The sequence below is a fragment of the Myotis brandtii genome, unplaced genomic scaffold (assembly GCF_000412655.1).
Source record: "Myotis brandtii unplaced genomic scaffold, ASM41265v1 scaffold123, whole genome shotgun sequence".
In the NCBI taxonomy this organism is placed as follows: Eukaryota; Metazoa; Chordata; class Mammalia; order Chiroptera; family Vespertilionidae; genus Myotis; species Myotis brandtii.
The window spans coordinates 4,989,179-5,000,558 of NW_005354291.1; the positions used below are offsets into that span (position 1 = coordinate 4,989,179).

The window sequence follows — 11,380 nt, forward strand, 5'->3', positions numbered from 1 at the left end:
GCCTGATCACCCCCTAACCACTCCCCTGCCAGCCTGATCGATGCCTAACTGCTCCCCTGCTGGCCCAATTGCCCCCAACTGCCCTCCCCTGCAGGCCTGGTCGCCCCCAACTGCCCTCCGCTGCAGGGCTGGTCACCCCTAACTTCCCTCCCTTGCCAGCTCGGTCACCCCTAACTGCCCTCCCCTGCCGGCCTGGTCCCCCCCACCTGCCCTCCCCTGGAGGCCTGGTTGCCCCTAACTGCCCTCCCTTTCAGGCCTGGTCCCTCCCAACTGCTCTCTCCTGCTGGCCATCTTTGACCACATGGGGGCGGCCATCTTGTGTGTTGGAGTGATGGTCAATTTGCATATTACTCTTTTATTAGATAGGATTATTAGTAGGAATAATGCTTATGCTAACCAGTATTACTCATGGAAAGACTTTATCAAGTCACAAATCAATATACACTGTATTTCATTCCCAAAGGATTTCCTCTGTAAACACTATATCTCATATAACACCAGGCCAAGTAACATGTAACAATATGTTTGTGCTCAACAGTAAACCAGGACATCTACAAGGCTTGCAATTGCTTGCTCTGACAATAGCACATAACATTTTTATCACACAGCATTTCATTGTGTTGGTCAATAGGAATGATCAATAAATGTGATCAAGCTACAATAAATTAGATATAACCACTTATGTAAGGATCAGCTATAATAATAACATAAGAATGTTAATTATACATAATCAAGTATATTATTTCAAATCAAGCATTTATAATTCTAATGTCTTTAATGAGGGGACTCTGCAAATTTTTTATCCAGCATTAAATTCCTTGAAGACAAAACTTCTTGTGATTTTATTAAATAGAATACTTTAAATACTAAACCAAAAATAATAAAAGTAATGTTTTCTTCTTTACTTCCAGGGAATAGTAAAAATTATATAAGAGCTTTCAAGTTTCACTGCTCATGAAATAAGTTAAATGTTTAATGGCATTCAAATTTAGGAAGTTAGACATATTTAAAATATGTAACAACATATAACAAAATATGACTACTATCCCTTCCACAGAACTTCCTCTCATCACGTAGTATTTGAGTGGCCTCAAATACTACGATTTTATTTTATAGGTGAGGAAACTGAGTCAAGTGGAAGGAAAACAAGGTCACACAACTTGTCGGGTGTGCAGCTCAATTCGCAACCAGCTTTCCGGCCTCTTAGTTCGGTGCTCTTTCCAAATTCGTAGACAGACCATGAGTCTGCTCTGGCGTTACATTCCCTGATTCTTAATTTACCTATTTCTCCTGCTTCACACTAACTTAGCTGCCATGCTTCCATCCGTGCATTCATGCCTGCACCCCTCCCCTCTTTCTGTGTATCTTTGATCCCCTTTTAATTTCACATTAGGCAGTGTTGAATGAAGAAGAGCTTTTTCAGCTTTGTGGACCTCAAAAATCAATCCCCGGAGAGCCACTGTCTACTCAAATCCTAGGACAAAGCGAAACCGATTCACACATAAGCCTCACCCCCTGCTGAGCAGTACAGACCCGAGCATCTCCTATACCTTTATCCTCCGGGGTACCTTCTCCTGTCAGCCGGCCATAAATAAGTCTCGTAAAGTAAGAGTGATTTAACATCATGGGCCCGTCAAGCACCCTAACAATCTTATATAGCAACGGAAGTAAGAGGTGTTCCTTAGGAAAGGAAATGCTTAAAAGCAATGTGCCATTTTAGCTGTGAGGCTCCCATGATCCCCGGCAAATCTTCTGTTTCAGAGGCAGAGCTTTGAAAACACTGCCCACCTGCCTTCCATCACAGCCGTGTACCCCTCCCTGTAGCCCAGGAATAGGCAGTCCTCTTTTTATTTTATTTGGTATCTTTAGTAAATGTTCTTGGCCTATAAATCTTCAGATTACATATCTATAATCCACCTAAAAAGGAAAGGTTATCATTATTTTGTTTTTATAGTTTGGTAAACCTCTTTGGAACCAGCAATAGCTATGAAGTTTCTTCACCGAAACATTCCCATGTCCACAAGTTAATTTTCTAACAAGTGGCTGCCTGGCCACCACTGACCTAAGTGCCATTACAAGCAGAGATGGGTGTGGGCTCCCTGCAGTGTAAACTGTGAGAAAGTCCCCTGGCTTATTAGACACATTTGAAAACATCGCATTCTTTCTGGCAGCCTAATTGTACAGCAATACATAGTCATTGTGTTTGTCCCCAGAAGTGGATTTTAAATTACCATAAGCAGCCTCTCCATCCAGGAGATTGCACTGAGAAAAAAGGAAAGGAGAGGAAAAGTGTCTATTTAAGGCACAATTGGGCTTGGGTTTTTTTTTTTTTTTTTTACTTGCTCTTGTGCTTAGAGAGTCGAGAAAAGGTGCTGAGCTTTCACTCTTGATTAAAAAACGTCTTTTTTCTCTCTTTCTCTCTTAGGTCGAAATAATACATATGGCTTCATAATGTCAGCTCCTGGACCTTACAAAAAAAAACTTGTTTCGCAGTGGCCTCCTGCATTTTATGAAGAGCAAGAAGCAACTGAGTTTAAATATACATACATTTTGACAAAACAAACACCAAGCCTCACATACCAAACACCAAGCCTCACATACACCAGGGCACGCGTGCGCGCGCGCACACACACACACACACACACACACACACACACACACACTGAGACACACACCAGTTCCACTTGGCCTCCTCTTCCTAACTGAAACAGACAAATATGCAGGACACGCCCAGCTCGGATTTCCTGAAAGCAGGCTTCTTTCTCCCAGGCCTTTGGGAAGTTCAAAAGGAGACGTGTTGGTGCCCTCTGCTGGCCGTCACTAACTCCTCTGCCGCTCAGCCCGTGGGCCTCTGGGAGCTGTCAAGTCATCCAGGGCAAAGTAGCTTGAGAGTCCTGTCTTCTGCACTCCAGACATCTTGATAGCACCACAGCTCCGTAGGCAACAGAATTGCAAACACCAACAAACAAAACGTGCCATGATGACCTGGTAACCAAAGTCTGAAATGGCAGGTTGTTTGCCCTAAAGGCTGTCCCGTACATACTTGCCTTAACCCACCTAAGTTGTGCGCCCGAGAATCTCAGTGCAGACATCCCCAAGTCACTTCCTTTAGGCTAACACACTGCTATTAATTCCGAATGAGTTCGAGTCTGTATGTTTTATGTCAAGAAACCAGACTGAAGAGCCCAGCAGCTCCAGTGTGTCTGTGTACGAAAACTGCCAGCTGTCAGCAAAGTGCTTTACCATTGAGCCTCCACAGTGGCCAAAAAGAGACAAGTACCAATAACAACAACAATCATCATCATCACCTTTATAATTCTTAAACATGGGCTTCTGATGGGGTTGGGCAGGGGCAAAGTAAAACTTAATAATCTACTAACATCATTTATCTACTGGAAGCAGAAATGGCATAACTCACTGACTTTATTTATCGCACTCTAGGTGCTTTTATAAGTATCTACAAATGTCTTTTACTAACACAGAAACAGCTGTGGATTTCTATCAACAGAGGCCAACTGAATATGTATTAGCGATGTTTACTCTTTTATATCTAATTCAAATTGAAGACCCTATGTAGGTGAACTTTTTTTCCTAACTTCCAGCGTATGAGATTATTTTTGGGGTGGGCGGGGCGGGGGAGCAATAGTTATCTTGGTGACATATTTGAGATCTCTTTGTGGTGATTGGGGGATCCGTTGTGTGGTAGAGTGTATTTGAATCCTCCTGTATTATTGTGGCAGAAAAACTGTGCTGTTAACGTAGTTGGCAACAAGATGCCTTTGGAAACTTAATAGTAGGTCACTGTGTTTATGAAATATTCTGAATTTCTAGGAAATTTTGTTCTATATATTCAAGCATTATTTGGTTTTCATTAGTGGAAAACATAATTAGCTCAGGCTTGTCAGGAACTCAGATGAGTCACGTTTTTTTCTTGGATCCACCTGAGACATTAAAAACAAATTTTTTTAAACAAATATACCATCCTTAAGTGCAGCGAAATTCAGACTTGAAACGTTATGCATTGGCATGAAGCAACTTTTTCTCTTGGTTTCTATGAAGTTTCAGTTATTGGGTTAACCTACTTTGGACCTTATCCCATCCGGAACTACATAAACCATTCCCATGACTGTGTTGCATGGATATCAATGATACACACGCATATACACTTGAAAACGATCAAGGAACAAAGGTTGCTATTGAAACGTAAACTACAAAAAGGGGTTCCAGCACTTGTGCTTGAATTTTCTCAGTGGCTTGTATGTGTTTGTCCATACATACATGTAATAAAAGACAGGATTACAAACATGTCAGTGAAACCTCACCTAACCATTTTATAGTGGCATGCATGTTTCATATATGAGAAAAACATTTACCAATGTCCTGTCCTTTGATTCTTAAAATATAAATACTCTACATGCCAGAAACTACTCTAATGTAACTATTAATGTGACAATTAAAATGAGGTTTCACTGTACATTCATGCTGTGATCAGATTCCTCCTTCCAGGACATGTATGTGGATAAGAACTGAAATGCACAGAGAAGAAGCCCTCATCTTCCTCCTTTAAGTTGCAGCCAACTTGCCACCTAACCACTACTATCATCGCCACCAAAATTTTTCAAAACCAGTTGTTGACTACTAAAAGGAATCAGTGGACAGGTCGTTGCTGGGAGCAGTGAGCACAGTCGTGTGATTACATCTGGAAAAGCAAGTTGTACAGCTGTATCCTCCTCAAGACCCGGTGAAGAATGCTATTTTTCTAGGCTGAGCTTTTGTTATAAACCTAATATTCAGAAGGCAAGAGTTACAAACCTGATGTGTCTTTTTCTTCCTTTCCTTTTTTGCGTTTATTAATTCTGAATGTATTTTTAACAGAGTGATTTTTTTGACTTACCAGTGTAATTTGCATTTTAAAAATAAATGGAAAAACAATCACGTTTCCGAGCCATCCCTGAAAGCCGTGCTGCTCCTCCCGGTGCCCGTGATTATGTCATTGACAGGAAAACCCTAGGAACTCACATGAAGGCGGTGCTGACGCCCGCCGCATGCCGTGCAGGGATGTGTCAAAAGGAAAGAGAAAATGCCAGGTCACGGCACCATTTTAGCTCAGTCATAGAGGTAACACGTACTTTCATTATCTCCTATCACTAAGGGTTTTTTCCACAAGACCGCCTGGAATCGGCTTGCTGTCATTTGGAGAGCTTGTTTCCCCACTTCTGTCTGGAATTTAGAGTTAGCATCAAGCTAGTGTCTGACAAAAGTGTGAGGCCACTATATTAAAAACCCTTGTTTAACATAGTTTTTTTTTTACTTTTTTATGCTCAAATTTAAAATAACTTATAAAGCTCATTTATTAACCATTTGATGGCATGGTCTTTGATGGCAACTAGAGTGAAGCATGTTGGGGTAGGGTAAGCAGTTAGAAAAGATTAACCCCTGGCATTGGCGATTGCCCGACCGTAATGTCAGCTGAGGTTCACTGTATGCACTGAAGGGACAGAAGGCGGCAGGCTGGGGTGTGTCTTTTCTCTCTCTGTACACAGACACAAACCAGCTCCAGAAGCCAAAGAACCAAAACGGATCGCAAACAAGGAAAGCTTTGAGGTAGCATTCCAAGAAGCCAAAGATCAACTTGCAGTACCTGACTTCTGGGCCACATGGTGAGAGCCTTGTACAGACCAAGTCTGTGTTGACTTTTGCTCCCAGTGTGAAAAGCATGCTGATGCGGGTTCATTGAAGTAGACGGGATGACTGCCAGGTGGTTGCTACAGCACTGTGAGGTCAATGCACAGGACATCTCAGTTGAAGGTAAAGAGACAAAAGTTAATAGAAAAGAGTTATCAATTCAATAGTGCAAGACTCTTACCAGTTATGTTCTGAATTCAAAGAAGAAAAGAAAAAAACACCACTAAATAGTGCATGCCTTCAGTAAATAACACTACCAAGGTCTTCATTTGTACTATAACAAGTTGACCATTTAACTCAGAAATACAAATTCATTTTAAATGGGTCACATTGTAAAATACATTTTTGAGAGCCAACCCATTTATCATAAAGATAATAAAGTAAGGCCCGTGGAGGTTAAGAAATTACTCAAGATTACCATACATCTTGAAAACGCAAATAACTCGCTATTCCACAGCAAAACCCAGAATATGTATACGCTGGTCAGAATAGAATAAAACAAATCCCAGATGCTATATCAGCTGACCCTGGACTGTGTAAGTCAGAATGAAACCTGATAAAGAAGACCCTAAGATAGTATAAAATCATCAAATACTTCTAAATTATTGTGTGCTAGATTCAGCATAGTCTCAATGTTAAATATGTTTTATTGTGTTATAGTTCTTTTAAATATATATATATATAACTTGTATATATGTGTGTGGGGTTTTTTAAATATATTTTATTGATTTTTTACAGAGAGGAAGGGAGAGGGATAGAGAGTTAGAAACATCAATGGGAGAGAAACATCGATCAGCTGCCTCCTGCACATTCCCTACTGGGGATGTGCCCGCAACCAAGGTACATGCCCTTGACCAGAATCAAACCTGGGACCTTTCAGTCCGCAGGCAGACGCTCTATCCACTGAGCCAAACCAGCTAGGGCTATATGTGTGTGTTTTATATTAAGCAGCTAATTATGTTCAGTTTCATGGTTAAAATTTTTGTTATTTCTTTTACAACAGATTTATGAATAGCTAATATTAGAGACATTGAGGTTACTTAAACTGTCCCATCTTGAGTACTTCCTGTGATTGTCAAGATAATCTTCCTTCAGACATTTTATCTGTCTTTGGTAAAATTTTGGCACTCAACACTTATACTCAGGAAACTTTGATATCATGATCCTTACATCGTAAAAAAAAAAAAAAGCCTCAATTATTCTCATCATATATGGGTCTTAGCTTAGGACTCATTTTCAATCCTATCTTCATTGTACAACACCTACCTTCCACCTGCCTTCAAGAAAGGAAAGGACACTGTCCGTGATTGATATATTATGTCCAATTTTAAACTTATTAGTATCTTGAAACAATCACTTTTGAGAGCAAAATCTCTAAGACATTTATATACACTATGCCTTTTAACTCAACAAAAATTTGAACTAGGTAATACATCCAAGGGTCTCGTTCACCACTGGAATCTGCACAGGTGTCACGAGATACGACTGCAGTGCCAACAAAGAAAACGAAGGTGAGTTCCTCCTAAAATGTCTTCTTCTGTTCTCTAGAGTTATCAAGAAAGTTGTTTTGTTTAATCCTTAAACATTATGGAGTTAAGAAGCAAACAAGCTTAACATTTTGATGGTAATGAAAGTCGACTTCTGTAAGATAAATTCAGAGAGGGAAATCCTTTTATAAGCCACATGTGGATGCCCTGACACACGCTAAATTGTTATTAAAATTAATGTGAGCCTTCTCTGTAATGAGAGCACAGAATTGTGGCACCTTAATAATAAAACAGGTATATTTTTTTTAACCTCTCATTCTACCCTCTTATGAATTTAAGCCATAACAGCAATGGAATAAAACAACTCCCAAAAAGATTGCAAATTGATGCTGTCATCCCAAGGATGATGGATTGATTCAATTAATCAGTAAGTCTTTTCTAAGAGTCCTTCGGGGAGTTATTTACCAGAGGCATACCCTGTGTATTCCTCTCCCATGCGCCTGTCATTTTTCTTCATTATTCTTCTCGTTTTACTCGTTATATCCTTTGGGGATATGCTGATCTCCATGTGCAGAGAGGTTTTGCGCAGAGCTGTCTAGACATAAAGCTTCCAAGCCTCAAACTGGAGGCCACCTGAATACCAGTGCCTCTTGTCATTGTTATCTTGGGCTGAGCCAGACTCTCAGGGTGGAGTCAGGCAAATGGGCACTGAGTTACAAATGGTAAGTCACTGGGAAAGTATCCAATTGAGTGAAGACCCTGAAAAATCTTCCCTTGGTAAGGATGTAGCAGCCTGGTGCGCCACACACTGTGGAACTAGCCTGCCCACCTCCAAAAGCAGGTAAGTAGGGAAGAGTCAGAAGACTGAGCGACTGGGACCTATGCTTGTGATTCATGGGAAAACAAAACTTATTCGGTAATTGTGTTGTTTTGAGTGATGACAGTTAAATATTCGTAAGAAACATTTCCATTTTTAAAGTTCGATCATCTGTCAGTTCCAACTGTAAAAAGTAGAGACTCAGAAAGGTGTCTGGCTAACCTCAAGGGTAACTCTCGCCATCGGGGTTGAGTACATAGTTTGTGGGGCCCTCTGCAAAATGACAATGTAGGGCCCCTGGTTCAGAATACCCTGGTTAACTACCACTACTAAAAGGTAAAGGTTTTTCCTTTAAAAATATTATATCTGCTGTCGATAGATTTATATTGAATGTGATATCAGTCACTCTTGGCAAATGCAGCACAACTGATTTTTTTTGTAATTTTTAATTTTGATAAGAATCTTCCTGCTGATGCAACTGTTACTGGAGCCATGAAGAATATTTTATAAATGATGACAACATTGGGGTAAGTTTCTGAGAAGTTATTTTGAAATATAAGTAATTTTTTTTTCATTTGAGTTCATGAAACAATTTTTCTAAAAAGATTTAAATCTTCATAAAAGTCTGAATTCAATTTCAAATAAAAATTATACGGTAGCATTTCAGTGTTTTCTCTGCCATATCCTGTCACTTATAGAAGTTAACTTGCTCAAGAAGCCAAAATGGGTTCATGATTTCAATATAATTGAAAATACCTACTTACTGTGTATCCTATTACTGTATTTTCAATTATAAGAAAAATAATTTTAAATGTATCTCAATAATTTGTTCATCTGAAGCATCATATGAAAATAGAGTTCTTTTCTGTTACTGCTCATGCTACAATCTGTAAGCTTCATTTCCATGTGGAAGCCCGTGGATATTTGTTTTACAATGTTGCAGTAGTTTTCAAAACCAGAGATTCTAAACTCTTTGAATAATTCTAATAACTCTAATAGCTTCGATACGCTCTATTGCAATGTCCCTGTGTGTGCTTTTATCTTGTAATAACTTACTGACGGAGTTTACTGCCTGAGCCCAGCAATTTCCGTCCCAGCACTGAGCCAGAGCTAATATTTGTGTACAGGCTGCAGGGCCTGGCCCTCTCGGGGAATGAATAGACGAGCTGGCCTCCCACAGTTCCCAGGGCTGCCCAGGGCCCCTGACTCCCGCCAGGGGGTACAGCAGCCACCTCTGCTGCTGTTGCTGCTGCCACTGTCACCACTGCCAATCTGATCCCTGGTCTCTCCTCAGCCCAGTGGCTCCTCCGACTGCCCTGAGGCAAACCAGGCCAATTGCCCCGCATGCTGCACCTGTGCCCAGGGGCCTGAGCCACTGTCCCTGGGTGCTGATGCTAGATCACAAACGTCCACGTGGGCTGTCACTCCAGGGCATCTCCTCTGCTCACCTCTTGCTCAAAAGTGCTGTATTAAGAATTTCATGGAGACGATTATAGAGCATTAAACCGAACATCAGACTCCTCCGAGCAGGGCACCATCGTGTGATGGCACAGGTCGCATGCCCATAAAGCTAGCCCTGCTTGCTCCCAAGGCCAAGAGTAAAAAATTCTTCTGTCTCTACCCCCACTTCAAACATACCCCCATTTTGTTTCCGGAATAAAATCGCTGTATTCGTGTCCTATGCCTGCTGTAACAAAGTACCGCGACTTGGTGACCAGGATAAACATATTGAGATACCCAGGAAATCAGGAGTCTAAAACGGGTTTCACTAGGCTGACTTCAAGGTGGCCGCGGTTGGTTGTTCCTCTGGAGGCTCCCGAGCATGTGTGAGCTCACTGGTCTTAGAGGACTTCGAACACGGGGCCTTAACATTAAAAATGAAAGGAAATGTTCCCTAGTTCAAGTATCAGGAAAAACACATTCGTTTTCGTATTAGACGCACTGGAAAAAGTGAAACTCTGAGAAGCTAAACTGCACCTTTTCTTCAGGTAGTAAAAGCAGCAGCTTCAAGGTGATGCTATGGGACCCCCCCCTTCCCCCCTCAGAGAGAGGCGGGACTAGTTCCAGGATCCTCGTGGGTACCATGCAGTTCATCTGGTGCCCAGGTTACCACTGAGTGACTAAAGGGTTGGCACGCAGTGGATATGCTGGGCAAAGGGGCGATTCCCATCCCGGGCAGGACAGAGCGAGATGTGGTCTCGATGCCCAGGAGAATGAACAAACGTCTGAATGTGTTTAGTTCTAAACCTCCATTTACTATTTTTGAACCCACTGTTGACCGCGGGTCACTGAGACCGGGGCAAAGAAACTGGGAAGGCAGGGGCGGCTGCGCTACCATATGACCTGGGCGGGAGCCAGTGGATCTACCAACAAACCTGGATCGTGAATAAAGTGTGTTTTCCCCAAACCTGGCCGTGCGCGCTTCGGCAGCTGCAGGTCTACCCTAAGCAAACCTTTCTCTGTCCTTACACCCTTCTCCGAACATGCCTCCAGCGCTGCAGGGCGGGTTTCAAATATCGGGGTCAAGCACATCGCCTGGAGCGCTGACCACGCGGCAGCTGCCTCCTCTCGGCCACCCCTTTGCCTCCAGGCTTCTCAGGGGTCCGCAGCCGCCTAGCCCTGGGTCTGGGGCCACGGGATCAGGCGACCAACCCGGGCGCCCTGCCCAGCCAGCAGCGCGGGAGGGAGGCGGGAGGACGCGGTGGGTCCGGGTGGCCGGAGAGCCCCAGCTGCAGCGCGGCGCAAGCATCTGCACGTGGCCCCGTGCGCAGGGGGTCAGCTTCTGCCCCCCCGCCCCCCTCCGTGTCACCGGCCCTGGTGGGTGTTCTGTATTGGGAGCGAGAGGCAGTCAGAAGGGAGGGACATGCAGAAGCGCGGATCAAAGGGAGGCCGGTGCAGCGACTGTGGAGGGCCAGGCCCTCAGGCCAGAAGTGCGAGCTGCCGCCGCCCCAGGAGCGCCCTGCTGCCGGAGCATCGGCCGCGTGGTGGCCCCCGGGGCCCAGGAAAGTCAGCCACCTTTCAAAGAGGACAAAGAATCCATAGCCCCGCCTGCTCCCAGGGCCCAGAACTGAGCCGCAGTGGGTGGGGCTGTCTTTGCCACCAGGCAGTTTCCAGGGGCAGAGAGGAGACATGCGGGGTGGCGGGGAGGGCAGCTGGCCCTGCCGTGTCCCTCAGCCCAGGCTCACACCACCATCCGCTCTTCCTCCTCCGGGCGGGGTTGGGGGAGGCAAAGGAACTCTCACCACCTTCGGTGCAAATGCACTTGAGGGCTTAGGGCAGTGGTTCTCAACCTTCCTAAAGCCGCGACCCTTTAATACAGTTCCTCATATTGTGGTGACCCCCAATTTCATTGTTACAAACTGAACATAATTAAAGCATAGTGATTAATCAC

The 11,380-nt window shown here is 43.5% G+C and overlaps 1 protein-coding gene across 4 annotated transcripts in view; it reads left to right on the forward strand.

Moving 5' to 3' along the window:
- NKAIN2 (Na+/K+ transporting ATPase interacting 2) overlaps positions 1–4,937 on the forward strand; it is an 805,068-nt gene extending 800,131 nt beyond the window's left edge. For 3 of the 4 annotated variants that reach the window (XR_001360684.1, XR_001360685.1, XM_005858952.2), the window contains one exon: positions 2,426–4,937. Coding sequence is in view for 1 of the 4 variants with exons in the window: in XM_005858952.2 (XP_005859014.1) it covers positions 2,426–2,435 (10 nt within the window). In the remaining 3 variants the exon portion in view is untranslated. Of the gene's footprint in view, positions 1–1,393; positions 1,582–2,425 lie in introns of those variants that run through there. The other variant, XR_313172.2, reaches the window with a different exon arrangement.
- The last annotated feature ends 6,443 nt before the right edge of the window (positions 4,938–11,380 follow it).